Genomic DNA, 18,451 nt, shown 5'->3' on the forward strand with positions numbered 1-18,451 from the left:
TGTAAGGTCTACTACACCTGTTGTATTCAGCATTTCACTGTAAGGTCTACTACACCTGTTGTATTCAGCATTTCACTGTAAGGTCTACTACACCTGATGTATTCAGCATTTCACTGTGAGGTCTACTACACCTGATGTATTCATCATTTCACTGTGAGGTCTACTACACCTGATGTATTCAGCATTTCACTGTGAGGTCTACTACACCTGATGTATTCAGCATTTCACTGTGAGGTCTACTACACCTGATGTATTCATCATTTCACTGTAAGGTCTACTACACCTGTTGTATTCAGCATTTCACTGTGAGGTCTACTACACCTGTTGTATTCAGCATTTCACTGTGAGGTCTACTACACCTGTTGTATTCAGCATTTCACTGTGAGGTCTACTACACCTGTTGTATTCAGCATTTCACTGTGAGGTCTACTACACCTGTTGTATTCAGCATTTCACTGTAAGGTCTACTACACCTGTTGTATTCAGCATTTCACTGTAAGGTCTACTACACCTGTTGTATTCAGCATTTCACTGTAAGGTCTACTACACCTGTTGTATTCAGCATTTCACTGTAAGGTCTACTACACCTGTTGTATTCAGCATTTCACTGTGAGGTCTACTACACCTGTTGTATTCAGCATTTCACTGAGGTCTACTACACCTGTTGTATTCAGCATTTCACTGAGGTCTACTACACCTGTTGTATTCAGCATTTCACTGTAAGGTCTACTACACCTGTTGTATTAGGCATTTCACTGTGAGGTCTACTACACCTGTTGTATTAGGCATTTCACTGTAAGGTCTACCTACACCTGTTGTATTCAGCATTTCACTGTAAGGTCTACCTACACCTGTTGTATTCAGCTTTTCACTGTAAGGTCTACTACACCTGTTGTATTCAGCATTTCACTGTAAGGTCTACCTACACCTGTTGTATTCAGCATTTCACTGCGAGGTCTACTACACCTGTTGTATTCAGCATTTCACTGTGAGGTCTACTACACCTGTTGTATTCAGCATTTTACTGTAAGGTCTACTACACCTGTTGTATACAGCATTTCACTGTAAGGTGAACTGTAACATTTGATTTAGAGGTATACAGGGTGTGTACATTATTAGTCTTTTGCGTCAGGTCAGACCTAAAAAAAAAAATACCTGGTCCAACTGAGGTCCTGTCCTTCTTACCTGGAATCTCTGTTTCTTCTCTGTCATCTCAGTCACTCTGCTGATTAAAGACTGTTCCGCTCCCTGCATCTTCTTCATCTCCTGTTTCAGGTTCCCCTGCAAGACAAAAACACAGTGCCGTCATCCTGCCGTCAATAGAAAACATGCTTTAGCTCTCTGGAACACGTATTTATACTATAACGCGTGTGATATGTTTATTCACCACTAACGATCCTTAGACAACATTAATACTACGGCTCATACAACTGGGATGTGATCAGGTATTTTTGTGGTGTGTTGGTATGTGTGTTTGGTAAACACTCCTCTGTTTCTCACCCTCAGCTCCCTCTCGGCCTCTCTGATGCTGACGCAAGCGTGGTCCCGGTGCGACCCGATCACGGTACACACGGTACAGACACACACACTACACTGACGGCAGTAGATTCGGTTCATCTCCTGGTGTTCCGGGCACCTGATGACAATGTAAGTTATACTTCAGCTTGCTGCCAGTTGTTTAATGATTTGTCATATAATAAATTAAATAAAACAATCGTCAACTTTAAAATGAAATGTTGAAACACAAAGTATTTACAGGAATTCAAGACTTTACTGCAAATACCGTCCAAAGTTGTTAGGAATTTCACTTTGTGCAGCTCAGAAAAGGAAATTCAATTGAGATTCTCCCCAAATAAGAGTGAAACTTTACCTCCAGGGTGAGGTGTCCTCCACACCAGGGTGTGCCAGGGTGTGGCTCTGGAAGACAGGGGACTCCAGGTGAGGCCGGAGGTGGTCGGAGCACATGGAGGCTCCACACACCAGGCAGGTCTTCACCGTAGGGAGAGAGCCCTGGCTGGGGCAATAGTGGCAGGGTAGGAAGGTCTCCCTAGAGGTTTGACGAGCCAGGCTGGGGGACAGGTTGGTACGTCCAGGGGACAGGTTGTTGGTAGCACGGGTAGGAGAGGTAAAGGTGCCGATTGGACCAGATCTGTTGGAGATCTCTGGAAGAGGCTCCCGCTCAGCTTCAACAGGCTTCTCCTTCGTAGGGGTGACTAAACGTAAATGGGTTGTTATGGTCGTTTCAGCAGGATTCTTGGCGGGTGTGTACGGATCTCTTGCAGGGGGTGGAGGTGGGTCCAGCTCAACGGTGGTGATTCTTCTTGGCGATGTGTTGGTCATGTGACCTGCTGCTGCTTCAGGTGATTTTCTAGGGTCATTCAGTGGTTCTCTTGTAAGAGGTTCTGTTGCAGCAGGGGGTTCATCCAGCTCAATGGGTGGGTCTCTCCTAGGGGACCTAGAACTATCACGTGTCAGGTCCGGACCTCTGACGGCGACGGACGCAGTACTAGGCGGTTTGGTTGCTAAGGAGAATGGTGCTGCTGGCACCTCCTCCTCACTGGACAACTCGACGTCAGACGACGTGTTCTGATTGGCTGAAGAGGAGGAAGAGGAAGTGGCGGGTCTCTTACGGTCACCAGACCGTCCCCTAAAGTGGGAGGAAGAGGAGCTGCCAGTGGCTTGTCTCTTGTTGTCGTGAAGATGGCCTCCTGGGACAGGAGAACTGGCTGGTCTCTTCCCTAACAGACGCTTGGATTGAGAGATGGAGGCTCTCTTCCCAAGGGTCCAGCCCGCCAAATTTATCTCAATGACATCCTCTTCATTGGCTCTGCCTTCTATACCCAACACAACATACATAACACAAATAAATTAGTAGTGATTAGGCCTACTTAGGTTACATCAAAAGGACACAAACCTAGCTAAATCAAATTGTATTTGTCACAGCACAGAATACAACAGGTGTAGACTTTAAGCGAAATGCTTGCTTTACAAGCCCTTCCCAATGATGCAGAGTTACAAAATGATGGGAAATATCATAAATATCATATTATTTTAAGATAGAATAAGGTCGATTGATTTTAAGGCAAGTCAATGGACTTCAGTAGACTTTGACCTGTGTCGTTACTCGTGTGCGTCAGTCAATATAGCGTAATATTGTTAATGTTTCTATCATAGCCAAGTCATCACCACCATATTAAAACAATGTGTTAACGATGTGTTATTGTTTTAAACTGTAGGCCTAGTACCATTACACAGGTACATCTTCCCCAGCAGTAGCCTAACTTTGGAAATGTTCGTTCCCATGACTAGTCAGCGAACCTGGGGTGTATTTATTACGTCTTGGAACGGAAACCGTTTACCGTTTATGAACCAAACAGAGCAAACGGAATGAAGCGTGGAGGGACCTATCAGAATTGGTCCAATATTAAATTCTCGTTTTCGTTGCAAAAGGTTTTCCGTTTGAAATAAACGGTTTGTGTTGCAAAACGTTTTGTAACAGACCAAACGTTTTGCAACAGAATCGGCGTAATGAATAAACCCCTGTATCGTTGTCCCCAGCCTAATTGCGCATGGGCAGAAGTGTCTGGTGAATTCGGGAAGTTACCTGTGGCTGAGCTGGTGCGTGTATGTGCAGGCGCTTCATGTCGCCACGGACTTGCGGTAGTGTCTCTCTTGAACCCCACCGGTAATGTCTTGTACTCCTCCTTGCACTCGGGGCAGTAGTATGGACCGGTGGGCGAACCACTCCATAACTCCTGTATACAGCAGTAGCAGAAAATATGTTTGCATCTCAGCGCAGTCGGATTCCGACACATACCGTGGCACAAAGGACACACCGAGGGCTCGCAGTCCGGGGTCGGCAACGACTGACCCATTTTGCCCAGTAAAAAACTATATTTGTTACGTTTTTTTGTCAACAACACGACAGGCTCGACCTCCAGGAAACGAAACCGTAAAATTAGGAGGAGCCAAGTGTTTGAATTACGTCCCCAGTGTAGTCCTGCACACTGCGCCCCACTCTTAAAGGTACAGGAAAACAATGTCTTCTCTGACCCAAATACATGTAGCTCGTTAGGTCGACAGATCAAACTACGCAGAGGTCTGCACTAGTGTCATCATTTGAAGAAAACATACACACGAGGAAAAAGCATGCGTACCTGTTGCCCTACCCGGCAGTTTCAGGATTGCTGTGATTGTAAGGTACCCAAGGGGTTAAAATCATACTGGCCTCTCACCATTTTAACGTCACATGAAATACATTTTGAATGGCTTGTAAACATAGATTGTGGAAGTTAATCTCTGAACATAGGTCTACTCTAACTTTTCAATTATTTCTTCATCTGGTTTACTAAACAATTCCAATACGTGTTCTGTGTTTCATTCATAGTTTAAATTCTCCAAAGTGGCCTGGGCTTCTGGAGCTCAGACGTGCAGTAGTACGTGTAGAAACAGATAGGTCGCGTTTTGAAGTGTCTGTCCTATAGCAGGTCGCGTTTTGAAGTGTCTGTCCTATAGCAGGTCGCGTTTTGAAGTGTCTGTCCTATAGCAGGTCGCGTTTTGAAGTGTCTGTCCTATAGCAGGTCGCGTTTTGAAGTGTCTGTCCTATAGCAGGTCGCGTTTTGAAGTGTCTGTCCTATAGCAGGCCGCGTTTTGAAGTGTCTGTCCTATAGCAGGCCGCGTTTTGAAGTGTCTGTCCTATAGCAGGCCACGTTTTGAAGTGTCTGTCCTATAGCAGGCCACGTTTTGAAGTGTCTGTCCTATAGCAGGCCACGTTTTGAAGTGTCTGTCCTATAGCAGGTCGCGTTTTGAAGTGTCTGTCCTATAGCAGGTCGCGTTTTGAAGTGTCTGTCCTATAGCAGGTCGCGTTTTGAAGTGTCTGTCCTATAGCAGGTCGCGTTTTGAAGTGTCTGTCCTATAGCAGGCCGCGTTTTGAAGTGTCTGTCCTATAGCAGGCCGCGTTTTGAAGTGTCTGTCCTATAGCAGGCCACGTTTTGAAGTGTCTGTCCTATAGCAGGCCACGTTTTGAAGTGTCTGTCCTATAGCAGGCCACGTTTTGAAGTGTCTGTCCTATAGCAGGCCACGTTTTGAAGTGTCTGTCCTATAGCAGGCCACGTTTTGAAGTGTCTGTCCTATAGCAGGCCACGTTTTGAAGTGTCTGTCCTATAGCAGGCCACGTTTTGAAGTGTCTGTCCTATAGCAGGCCGCGTTTTGAAGTGTGTCCAATAGCAGGCCACGTTTTGAAGTGTCTGTCCAATAGCGGCCTTTTTCCAAACTGGGTCCTGGGGATCCCAAGGGTTGAACGTTTTAGTTTTTTTGCCCCCAGCGCTACACAGCTGACTTAAAATAATAAATTCATCATCAAGCTCTTATTATTTGAATCAGCTGTGGTTTGTGTGGTTCTAGGGGGGGAAAAACTAAATGTTAATCTCCTCCCCAGTCCCACTCGTGCTTAGGTGTTTCTGAGTGTACTGATATATAAAAGTAGGACACATGACATCACAGACACTTTTTTTTTTTCTAAAACAATTTATATGCAGAGTTGTGTCTATTGTTGCCCTCTTATTGGCTAGAATGGACCCACCCACCCACCATCCTGTCTCAGCCTCCAGTATTTATGCTGCAGTAGTTTATGTGTCGGGGGGCTAGGGTCAGTTTGTTATATCTGGAGTACTTCTCCTGTCCTATTCGGTGTCCTGTGTGAATCTAAGTGTGCGTTCTCTAATTCTCTCCTTCTCTCTTTCTTTCTCTCTCTCGGAGGACCTGAGCCCTAGGACCATGCCCCAGGACTACCTGACATGATGACTCCTTGCTGTCCCCAGTCCACCTGGCCGTGCTGCTGCTCCAGTTTCAACTGTTCTGCCTTATTGTTATTCGACCATGCTGGTCATTTATGAACATTTGAACATCTTGGCCATGTTCTGTTATAATCTCCACCCGGCACAGCCAGAAGAGGACTGGCCATCCCACATATGCTCTCTCTAATTCTCTCTTTCTTTCTCTCTCTCGGAGGACCTGAGCCCTAGGACCATGCCCCAGGAATACCTGACATGATGACTCCTTGCTGTCCCCAGTCCACCTGACTGTGCTGCTGCTCCAGTTTCAACTGTTCTGCCTTATTATTATTCGACCATGCTGGTCATTTATGAACATTTGAACATCTTGGCCATGTTATGTTATAATCTCCACCCGGCACAGCCAGAAGAGGACTGGCCACCCCACATAGCCTGGTTCCTCTCTAGGTTTCTTCCTAGGTTTTGGCCTTTCTAGGGAGTTTTTCCTAGCCACCGTGCTTCTACACCTGCATTGCTTGCTGTTTGGGGTTTTAGGCTGGGTTTCTGTACAGCACTTTGAGATATCAGCTGATGTACGAAGGGCTATATAAATACATTTGATTTGATTTGACCTGATCTTGCCTCCTCCCGACCGCCTTCCATGTTTTAAGACACGTTATTTTAGAGCTGTGACACACTGGTCTGGACAGGAGGCCTTTTGTAAAAAAAGGCAGCATTTGCTCAGAATTGGAGCCGACACATTGGTTGGTTCTCTCAACAACAACAACAACAACAGGACTTTGTGTTAGCCAGACTAACTCATAGGTGAGTCCCATACTGGCATGTTAAGTCAGGGAGCATTAATAAAGTGCTATAATGGCAGAGGGTTTCAACCACACCACCTCTTACAAATTGGATCTGACAGAACATTGTAACGACCCTGGGTTTATAAGCGAGGATATCGACTCTGCCTCCCGAGCATTGCTTTTGCGTCACAGTCGATAGCGCGCTGGACTTCGGGCTAGAAGGTCGAGGGTTCGAGACCTGCTCCCTGCCTGTTTCATTACAATGTGAATGTTCTAAATATAAAACAAGGAAAGAAGACACCCCATGCTGAAATGTACAGAACCTGGTATTCCCAGGCAGTCAGCCGGCCAAGTACTAAACAAGCCCAACCCTGCTTAGCAGCCGAGGTCGGGCGGTTTCAGGCTAGTATGGCCGTAAGCAAAGGAGTAACTCTTTGTACACGATAAAAAGTTGATGAGTCCGTGGAATGGACCTCTTCCAATTCCTCTCTGTTTAACTTTTATTTCACCTTTATTTAACTCGGCAAGTCAGTTAAGAACAAATTCTTATTTACAATGACGGCCTACCAGAAGGTTAAAAGGCCTCCTGCGGGGACGGGGGCTGGGATAAATATAAATCTAGGACAAAACACACATGACAAGAGAGACAACACAACACTACATAAAGAGAGACCAAAGATAACATAGCATGACAGAAACACATGACAACACAGCATGGTAGCAGCACATCATGGCAGAAACACATGACAACACAGCATGGTAGCAGCACAACATGCCAACACAACATGGTAGCAACACAACATGGCAGCACAACATGGTAGCAACACAACATTGCAGCAACACAACATGGTAGCAGCACAAAACAGGGTGCCAACATTGGGCAAATGACAACAGCACAAAGGACAAGAAGGTAGAGACAACAAAACATCACGCAAATTGAAATGTCTTTCAATATTGGCTTTACAGAAATATTTAAATAGAGATTGACAGCTTCTAGTGTAAAGAAAAAAGCATGTAGAGATCTAATTTTTATCATAAGTACACTTCAAATGTGAGAAACGGAATCTTAAACAAAAATCCAGAATATCACATTGTATGATTTTAAAGTAATTAATTAGCATTTTATTGCATGACATAAGTGTTTGATACATCAGAAAAGCAGAACTTAATATTTGGTACAGAAGCCTTTGTTTGCAATTACAGAGATCATACGTTTCCTGTAGTTCTTGACCAGGTTTGCACACACTGCAGTAGGGATTTTGGCCCACTCCTCCATACAGACCTTCTCCAGATCCTTCAGGTTTCAGGGCTGTCGCGGGGCAATACGGACTTTCAGCTCCCTCCAAAGATTTTCTATTGGGTTCAGGTCTGGAGACTGGCTAGGCCACTCCAGGACCTTGAGATGCTTCTTACGGAGCCGCTCCTTAGTTGCCCTGGCTGTGTGTTTCGGGTCGTTGTCATGCTGGAAGACACAGCCATGACCCATCTTCAATGCTCTTACTGAGGGAAGGAGGTTGTTGGCCAAGATCTCGCGATACATGGCCCAATCCATCCTCCCCTCAATTCGTCCTGTCCCCTTTGCAGAAAAGCATCCCCAAAGAATGATGTTTCCACCTCCATGCTTCACGGTTGGGATGATGTTCTTGGGGTTGTACTCATCCTTCTTCATCCAAACACGGCGAGTGGAGTTTAGACCAAAAATATATATTTTTGTCTCATCAGACCACATGACCTTCTCCCATTCCTGCTCTGGATCATCCAGATGGACATTGGCAAACTTCAGACGGGCCTGGACATGCGCTGGCTTGAGCAGGGGGACCTTGCGTGTGCTGCAGGATTTTAATCCATGACTGCATAGTGTGTTACTGATGGTTTTCTTTGAGACTGTGGTCCCAGCTCTGACCAGGTCCTGCCGTGTAGTTTGGGGCTGATCCCTCACTTTCCTCATGATCGTTGATGCCCCACTAGGTGAGATCTTGCATGGAGCCCCAGACCGAGGGTGATTGACCGTCATCTTGAACTTCTTCCATTTTTCTAATAATTGCGCCAACAGTTGTTGCCTTCTCACCAAGCTGCTTGCCTATTGTCCTGTAGCCCATCCCAGCCTTGTGCAGGTCTACAATTTAACCCTGATGTCCTTACACAGCTATCTGGTCTTGGCCATTGTGGAGAGGTTAGAGTCTGTTTGATTGAGTGTGTGGACAGGTGTCTTTTATACAGGTAACGAGTTCAAACAGGTGCAGTTAATACAGGTAATGAGTGGAGAACAGGAGGGCTTCTTAAAGGAAAACTAACAGGTCTGTGAGAGCCGGAATTCTTACTGGTTGGTAGGTGATCAAATACTTATGTCATGCAATAAAATGCAAATGAATTACTTAAAAATCATACAATATGATTTTCTGGATTTTTGTTTTAGATTCTGTCTTTCACAGTTGAAGTGTACTTATGATAAAAAAAATTACAGGCCTCTTCATGCTTTGTAAGTAGGAAAACCAGCAAAATCGTCAGTTTTTCGGATGACTGCCTTGCCTGGTTTACCAATTACTTTGCAGACAGAGTTCAGTGTGTCAAATCGGAGGGCATGCTGTCCGGTCCTCTGGCAGTCTCTATGGGGGTGCCACAGGGTTCAATCCTCGGGCCGACTCTTTTCTCTGTATGATGATCATCATGATGATGATGTTGCTCTTGCTGCGGGCGATTTCCTGATCCACCTCTACGCAGACGACACCATTCTATATACTTCCGGCCCGTCCTTGGACACAGTGCTATCTAACCTCCAAACGAGCTTCAATGCCATACAACACTCCTTCCGTGGCCTCCAACTGCTCTTAAACGCTAGTAAAACCAAATGCATGCTTTTCAACCGTTCGCTGCCTGCACCCGCACGCCTGACCAGCATCACCACCCTGGATGGTTCCGAGCTTGAATATGTGGACATCTATAAGTACCTAGGTGTCTGGTTAGACTGCAAACTCTCCTTCCAGACTCATATAAAACATCTCAAATCGAAAATCAAATCAAGAGTCGGCTTTCTATTCTGCAACAAAGCCTCCTTCACTCACGCCGCCAAACTTACCCTACTAAAACGGACTATCCTACCGATCCTCGACTTTGGCGATGTCATCTACAAAATTGCTTCCAACACTCTACTCAGCAAACTGGATGCAGTTTATCACAGTGCCATCCGTTTTGTCACTAAAGCACCTTATACCACCCACCACTGCGACTTGTATGCTCTAGTCGGCTGGCCCTACATATTCGTCGCCAGACCCACTGGCTCCAGGTCATCTACAAGTCCATGCTAGGTATAGCTCCGCCTTATCTCAGTTCACTGGTCACGATGGCAACACCCATCCGTAGCACGCGCTCCAGTAGGTGTATCTCACTGATCATCCCTAAAGCCAACACCTCATTTGGCCGCCTTTCGTTCCAGTTCTCTGCTGCCTGTGACTGGAACGAATTGCAAAAATCGCTGAAGTTGGAGACTTTTATCTCCCTCACCAACTTCAAACATCTGCTATCTGAGCAGCTAACCGAGCGCTGCAGCTGTACATAGTCTATCGGTAAACAGCCCACCCATTTTTACCGACCTCATCCCCATACTGTTTTTATTTATTTACTTTTCTGCTCTTTTGCACACCAATATCTCTACCTGTACATGACCATCTGATCATTTATCACTCCAGTGTTGTTAATCTGCAAAATTGTAATTATTCGCATACCTCCTCATGCCTTTTGCACACAATGTATATAGACTCCCCTTTTTTTTCTACTGTGTTACTGACTTGTTAATTGTTTACTCCATGTGTAACTCTGTGTTGTCTGTTCACACTGCTATGCTTTATCTTGGCCAGGTCGCGGGTTGTAAATGAGAACTTGTGCTCAACTAGCCTACCTGGTTAAATAAAGGTGAAATAAAATAAATAAAATTTTTAAAAAAGTGTATCAAATACTTGTTCTCCACACTGTATATCAGATAACATGGACTGCCACTCATACAGGTAAAGACACCAGTACATAACTTACACACATTACAGAGTTCATACTGTATATTGTTATTGTGTATATATTTCCAATCAACCATTTAATTTTTTTAACAACTTTATTACTTAGCTATTTGTGGATATTTTTGTTTAGGAGAGCTTGCAAGTAATCATTTCACTGTACCGTTTACACCCTGTATCCTGTGCACGTGACAAATAAACTTTGATTTGATGATCAACTCACCATTCATATCAGCTGTCATAGTCAATAGAATAGGTGACTGACTTGACCAACACTATCTAGTCATCATTGACATTGACTATTTTCATTTTTGGAAAAATAACGTTCCAGTAGTAAACGGGATATTTTGTCAGGACAAGATGCTAGAATATGCATATAATTGACAGCTTAGGATAGAAAACACTCTAAAGTTTCCAAAACTGTAAAAATATTGTCTGTGAGTAAAACAGAACTGATGTTGCAGGCGAAAGCCTGAGAAAAATCCAATCCGGAAGTGCCTCATGTTTTGAAAGCGCTGCGTTCCAATGCGTCCCTATTGAGCAGTGAATGGGCTATCAACCAGATTACTTTTTCTCCGTATTCACCAAGGTGTCTACAGCATTGTGACGTAGTTTTACGCATTTAGCGGCTACATTGCGCAAGTGGTCACCTGATGCTGCCAGAGTGACTCTCGGGTAAAATACAGAGGTAGCCATTACTCCAATCTGTCCTACTGAAAAACGAATTGTCCCGGTGGATATATTATCGAATAGATATTTGAAAAACACCTTGAGGATTGATTATAAACAACGTTTGCCATGTTTCTGTCGATATTATGGAGCTAATTTGTAATATTTTTCGGCGTTTTCAGTGACCGCAATTGCCGGGCGATTTCTCAGCCAAACATGAAGAAAAAACGGAGCTATTTCTCCTACAAAAATAATATTTTGGGAAAAAAGGAACATTTTATATCTAACTGGGAGTTTCCTTAGTGGAAACATCCGAAGCTCATCAAAGGTAAACGATTTAATTTGATTGCTTTTCTGATTTCCGTGACCAAGTTACCTGCTGCTAGCTGGACAAAATGCTATGCTAGGCTATCGATAAACTTACACAAATGCTTGTCCTATCTTTGGCTGTAAAGCATATTTTGACAATCTGAGATGACCTGGTGATTAACAAAAGGCTAAGCTGTGTCTCAATATATTTCACTTGTGATTTTCATGAATATGAATATTTTCTAGGGAAATTTATGTCCGTTGCGTTATGCTAATTAGTGTCAGTTGATAATTACGCTCCCTCTTGTGGGATGGGGAGTCACTAGTTAACTACCTCAAATGTAATATCCATCATGATTCTAATAAAAGAACCACCCGGTTAACTTGGTCTACTTTTCCTTTACAACGGCAGAGGGTGCACCGTTCCTGGAGGTACTGCAATACCAGGTCGATGCGTGGAGTGGACGGAGCAAGCCCCTATTCCATCTCCCTATTCCAAAAATCCCTTTAATATATGGTCTACATTTTGAAAATCCATTTACTGTTTTGCAACAGCTCTGTGTCTTATGGACTTTGTTCTAAAAACTCGACAACCTTGTTCCAAGAAAAATGCTTGTAGACGATTGAGAAACTGTAATAGGTTGTTTCCGGATTTAAATAGTACAAGAGTACAGTACCATGAGGGACAAAAATGCTGACAGCACCTGGTATTCCCAGGCAGTCTCCCATCCAAGGACTAACCAGGCCTGACCTTGCTTAGCTTCCGAGACCAGGCGTATTGTATTGTAATGTGTATATGATGCACGTAAACACTTCACTGTACTGTTTACACCCTGTATCCTGTGCATGTGACGAATAAACGTTGATGTGATGATCAACTCACCATTCATATCAGCTATCATAGTCAATATACAGTGGGGCAAGAAAGTATTTTGTCCGCCACCAATTGTGCAAGTTCTCCCACTTAAAAAGATGAGAGAGGCCTGTAATTTTCATCACAGGTACACTTCAACTATGACAGACAAAATGAGAGAGAAAAAATCCAGAAAATCACATTGTAGGATTTTTTTAATGAATTTATTTGCAAATTATGGTGGAAAATAAGTGGGAGAACTTGCACAATTGGTGGCTGACTAAATACTTTTTTGCCTCACTGTATCTCTGCAGTTTTCTTTTCTTCTCTTTGCCAAAATTCATCATCAAAATTCATCATCTCTCCCATGTCTTATTCGACTAGTAGTTGGGATTTCTGAAATGTTTATTGCTTGCCAACATTTTACTCCCTCATCTATGTTTAATGTAACACACATGCATCAATTATTCCTTTCGGGTTGCCTATCCTGACGTGACGTTTGTAGTATAGAAAGTATTTGACTCATATGTGCCACAGAAAGTATTTGACTCTAGCCACAAAATGAAGTAAATTAGAAGTGGGGGGAGAATTTCTGCCAAAATACTTGGAACCATTTCCCTGTTTGACCGCTAGGTGTTATGGGTATTATGACTCATACTGTGGTACTCTATTGTAGGCTGTGTGTAGCAGTTAGTGGTTATGATATGAAGGTTTGGCTTGGTAAGGTTTTTTTTCGCCTGGTCAGACAGCTGATGTGTTGTGCACTGAAGTCCACAAGTGAAGGTTAAAGGTGAGAGGAGGAGAGCACGTAGGTGCCAGAAGGAATTATCCCACGATCAAAGGGATCGTGCTGTTTTGAAAATGATCTGTGTTTGCGTGTGATCAGGGGTGTATTCATTCCGTTGATTCTGTTGAAAAACGTTTCTTAAAGCGAAAGCAAACGGAACCAAACGGGGATAAACATACCTGAATTTGTCCAATGGAAACTCTCATTTGCAAATGTTGGACTAATGATTACACTCTAGATCAGCTAGATGAAGGCAAGATTGAACAAGGCGGTATTGAATGTGTCAATAATGTCTGTCATCTTGATTACTCAAAAGTCTCTCAACCTGTGTTCACCTACGTTGTAAACTTTCATTCATAGGCTAGGTTGTAGCAGCCTCATGATGGGTACAAGGACAGTATCATGTAGTAGCCTAAACCTAACTTTCAGGATGAATCAAACCAGTGTAGTTTTTATTCATCAATATAAAGTATTTTCTGCGTAATGGCAATTTATGTGCATGATATGAAGTTTGCTGTAGTGACCGACTAAGCTTAATTGTAAAAGTATGCCTCAACAGAGCCATGTTTACAAAAGTGTATTATGCTGAGCACACATTTAGTTAGGCAGCCAGGACCGTAGGACGCATTGTCGGTCTAGCTCTCACTGCAGTCCAGTGCCATGGACATCTTTGAAGTTTGGCCTCTAGTAATTCAGGTGGGCAACTTTATAAAGGCCTCCTCACAATGACCTTATCATGCAAGGCTCTACAGACAGATTTAAAAATACACAGGCTATTCTTGCGTTGATGGTGTATGTATTGAAGTCAACTGGGGCGGCAAATAGCCCTGTAAGAGCATTGGGCCAGTAACTGAGAGGTTGCTGGATCAAATCCCTGAGCTGACAAGGTACAAATCTATTGTTCTGCCCCCTGAACAAGGCAGTTAATCCACTGTTCCTAGGCCGTCATTGAAAATAAGAATTTGTTCTGAATTGACTTGCCTAGTTAAATATATTTTTAAAGTGGTTCAACATTCAAATGCGTTTTGATTGATCACATAGGAGAGGCGACGGTCGGTGGAAGTCTGGCGCCACCAAGTGGACAATTATTTTAGTTCCCTTGTGGCATCAACGCTTCCTGAGATATTATATAAAAGATAACATGTTATGTCAATATTAATTATTTCTTCAACCCCTATTTGCTAGATTATTATTCCAATTTAGCTGTAAATCTGGTTTGAACTCAATAAGGATTTGTCTCGTTTCAGATTGGAGGGCGGATGTCCACGTCACTTTGGAACCTTCCAATGTGTTACATTGTAACAGTGAAAAGTGTCTTTTCCCGACGTTGATCAAATCCCAGTCTATGCCACCATTTTTTTAAAATAGCATCATCTTTGATATTTGTTGTAAAGTGTACAGAGCTCATTTAGGTGTAACCTTTACCGGATTTAACGTGTCTGAGAACGGCACCTTCCTCCCGAAAGCATTGCGGTATCGCTTCTCGGCCTTTTGGCTAAGATCAAGTGTAGTATCTGCTCTCCTGAATCGGCATCGGGACCTGTCCTGGATGGTCGCCCACGAGATCCTCCCGGTCAGGGCCGTTATGCACTCACGGGGCATGGCGAGGACATCCGCGTGCCCCCGACCAGGCTGCGGCCAAGAAGAGTCGGTGAGGCACATGCTCTGGGAGTGCAGAGCCGCCAGGGACCTGTGGAAGGAAGCAGGCCCCCTGATCACCTCGTGTCTGCCAGCAGGGGAGGACCTAACACCTCAGCTCGTGCTGTATGGGGTGGGCCGAAGGCCCATTCCATCGAAGGCCTTCACCAAGCTCTGGCCCACCCTCACGTGCCTGAAGGAAGCACTGTGGTCCTCCCGTAACCTGCTGGTAGCAAAAAACGTAGAGACCACCCCCCAGGCAGTGGCCATGGTAGCCACGGAAGCCCTGGGGTGGTACGGAAGGAAGGGGGCCTCGACCCCAGGCGAAGGGTCCCCCACAACACCCTAGGTCCCGGCGGCCACGGCCTGACAGCGCTGCGGCGCCTAGGGCGATGCGCCTAGGGGAGGGATCTCCTCTGGGCCCCGAAGGACGGGACGATGATCTATTCAGAAGAGCAGGATGAGGTGAGCTTGATAAAGACTCACCCCCCTCCTGTACAAGGGACTGAAGACAGCCTTTTAACAAAGTGACTTTTTAACATGGTTTTTCATGTCTTAAAAATGTTTTACCTTTGTTAGATCATTAGTACACATTTTAAATGGCTTTTACAGATTTGATGTTTTTACAAGGAAAGTACTTTTATCCATGGTTGTTTTCATTGGTTTTAACAACATGTACTTTTTAACAAATTTAAATGTAACTTTCAAATGCTGTGTTTTATGCTTTGTTGCCGTTTTTATGTGTATCAATGATGTAAAAAATGTATGAGCTGTTTTTAAAAGAAATGTATCAATAAAACTTTTCCAAAAGAAAAAATCTGTTCTTATCAGTTTAATATCTGATACGTCCCCTATCTGGGGACCATATATTAAATTGATTTTTGGAATAGGGAGATGGAATAGGGGCTTGCTCCGTCCACTCCACGCATCGACCTGGTATTGCAGTACCTCCAGGAACGGTGCACCCCCTGCCGTTGTAAATATAAATTGGACGAAGTTAACCGGATGTTACTTTTATTAGAATCATTACGTTTGAGCAAGTCTGTCAATGATGCCTAGAAAGTGGTGAAGCCACTCGGCCCTGACGCTTTTATGCCGTTTGTATGTGTATAAAATGATGTACAAAAATACAGATGAGCTGTTTTCAAAGGAAATGCAACAAAACTTCCAGAAGAAAACACCTGTTCTCACTTGCACCAACGAAACGAGACAAATCCTTATTGAGTTAAAACCAGATTTACTGCTAAACTGGAATAAAAATCTATCAAATAGGGGTGTGGGAAACCATTTGCAGATAACAATATTGACATAACATTTGATATTTTAAAAAATATCTCAGGTAAAATAATTGTCCACTTGGTGGCGCCAGACTTCCACCGACCGTCGCCTTGTTCAAGCTATGTGTTCAATCAAAATGCATTTTAATGTTGAACCACTCGACTTCATTACATAGTACATCATCAACACAAATAATGTATGAAATAAAAATAGTCTATATATTTTTTAAATCTGTCTGTAGAGCCTTGCATGATAAGGTCATTGTAGGGAGGCCTTTATAAAGTTGCCCTCCTAAATTACTAGAGGCCAGACTTCAAAGATGTCCATGGCACTGGACTGCAGTGAGAGCTAGACCGACAATGCGTCCTACGGTCCTGGCTGCCTAACTAAATGTGTGCTTCGCATAATACACTTTTGCAAACATGGCACTTTTGAGGCACACTTTTAAAATTAGTCTTAGTCAGTCACTACAGCAAACTTCATATCATGCACATAAAATACCAATAGGCATATTGGGTTGGAGAGCATCTATCTACTCACGAAATACTGTATATCGATGAATAAAACATGCACTGCTTTGTTTCATACTGAAAGTTGTCATAATTCAAGTTCCATCCATGAAATATTGGAATGTGGAGAAAAAGTGTCCAATAGTGGTTGAACTATAATCCTACAAATCTACTTTCATTCTCACTAATCGTGGAACTGTATGACAACAGTCCAGTCGTCGTGAACCGTGCGCCAGGCTCCAGGTTTAACCTGCTACATAAGTTCCATAATGATTACAATAGGCTACATGTCCAAAATGATCGCTAAAATAAATGTATGTGGGTATTACTGACAGACGGCTCCAGATCGTTGCTGATACTAATTGTAAAATAAAAGCCTGGGCGTATAATCGAACCCTTCTAAATCGCATGTTTTCAGCTCGGCAGGTTTAGCCCTACGGAAGCCTGTAGCTTGGGGCTCCAAATGTCATACGAGCGAATCATGACGGCACACAATCAGAATTCTGAATAATGGCACAGTTATGTATAACCTACTTGACCGTGGAAAAATCCATTTAATATATTGTCCCCAGATAGGGGACATATCAGATATTAAACTGATAAGAACAGATTTATTTTATTTTGGAAAAATGGTTATTGTCGCAGGGTTTCTTAAAATAGCTCATACTTTTAACATAATCATTTGTACGCTTTAAAACGACATAATATGCATAAACAACTGCATTGAAACATTATATGTTAAAAGTACATGTTATTAAAAGAGGTCTTCTCTCCTTTGTGCAGGAATGAGGTGAGTCCTTATCAAACTTGCCTCCTCCTGCTCTTCCGAATCAACTCCGCCCCCATCCTTTAGGGCCCAGAAGAGATCCCTCCCCTAGGCGTTGCAGCGCTGTCAGGCCGGGACCTTAGATGGTGTTGGTGATACTTTGTCTGGGGTCGAGGCTCTATTTTGTCCATACCACCTCAGGGCTTCCGTAGCTATCAAGGCCACTGTCTGATGGGTGGTCTCCATGCGTTTCCCTACCAACAAGTTGTCAGAGGACCACAGTGCGTCCTTCAGACACGTGAGGGTGAGCCAGAGCTTGGTGGAATCGGCCTTCAGGCCACCCGTTACAGCAGGAGCTGAGGTGTTGTGTCCTGAGCTGAGGTGTTGTGTCCTGAGCTGAGGCGTTGTGTCCTGAGCTGAGGCGTTGTGTCCTGAGCTGAGGCGTGGTGTCCTGAGCTGAGGCGTGGTGTCCTGAGCTGAGGCGTGGTGTCCTGAGCTGAGGCGTGGTGTCCTGAGCTGAGGCGTGGTGTCCTCCCCTGCTGGCAGACACGAGGAGATCAGGGGGCTTCTTTCCACAGGTCTCTGGTTTATTTCATTGCAGTTACTCTTCTCTTCCTTATAGTTTCTTAATGTTTGGTATCTGTTTTGATATTTACATTTACATTAGTGGTACATATAGAGAGGAGACTGGGACAGGCCTTTCTCCAGTATTAACACTAAAGCTCACCACACCTCCTACTCTTCCTCCTCCTAACTCACGATGGAGGTATAGGACTAGAATAACCTCATCAGGCCTTTCTCCAGTATTACCACTAAAGCTCACCACATCTCCTCTTCCTCATCTTCTTCCAACCTCTTCATCCTCTTCTTTTGTTTCCTCCTCTCGACTCATTTATTTAACTAGGCAAGTCAGTTAAGAACTAATTCTTATTTACAATGACAGCCTACCGACCGGGCAAAACCCGGACGACACTGGGCCAATTGTGCGCCGCAGTATGGGACTCCTAATCACGGCCGGTTGTGATACAGCCTGGAATCGAACCAGGTTTTGGAGTGACGCC

At 44.0% G+C, this 18,451-nt stretch overlaps 1 protein-coding gene and 4 pseudogenes across 2 annotated transcripts in view; 2 read left to right on the forward strand and 3 right to left on the reverse strand.

Moving 5' to 3' along the window:
* Positions 1–4,168, reverse strand: part of LOC139376291 (uncharacterized) — a 35,728-nt gene extending 31,560 nt beyond the window's left edge. For both annotated transcript variants that reach the window (XM_071118675.1, XM_071118666.1), the window contains exons 1-4: positions 3,605–4,168; positions 1,871–2,834; positions 1,501–1,636; positions 1,186–1,281 (exon numbers count right to left, since the gene is read on the reverse strand). In XM_071118675.1, coding sequence (XP_070974776.1) covers positions 1,186–1,281; positions 1,501–1,636; positions 1,871–2,834; positions 3,605–3,875 — 1,467 coding nt within the window. In that variant the 5' untranslated portion in view covers positions 3,876–4,168. The remainder of the gene's footprint in view (positions 1–1,185; positions 1,282–1,500; positions 1,637–1,870; positions 2,835–3,604) is intronic.
* Positions 4,169–11,969: 7,801 nt separating this feature from the next.
* Positions 11,970–12,183, reverse strand: LOC139383468 (U2 spliceosomal RNA; annotated as a pseudogene).
* A 2,491-nt stretch (positions 12,184–14,674) lies between these two features.
* LOC139383517 (U2 spliceosomal RNA) lies at positions 14,675–14,770 on the forward strand (annotated as a pseudogene).
* Positions 14,771–15,632: 862 nt separating this feature from the next.
* Positions 15,633–15,807, forward strand: LOC139383805 (U2 spliceosomal RNA; annotated as a pseudogene).
* Positions 15,808–17,149: 1,342 nt separating this feature from the next.
* LOC139383510 (U2 spliceosomal RNA) lies at positions 17,150–17,258 on the reverse strand (annotated as a pseudogene).
* Between the last annotated feature and the right edge of the window lie 1,193 nt (positions 17,259–18,451).

Source organism: Oncorhynchus clarkii, chromosome 2, assembly GCF_045791955.1.
Source record: "Oncorhynchus clarkii lewisi isolate Uvic-CL-2024 chromosome 2, UVic_Ocla_1.0, whole genome shotgun sequence".
Lineage (NCBI taxonomy): Eukaryota > Metazoa > Chordata > Actinopteri > Salmoniformes > Salmonidae > Oncorhynchus > Oncorhynchus clarkii.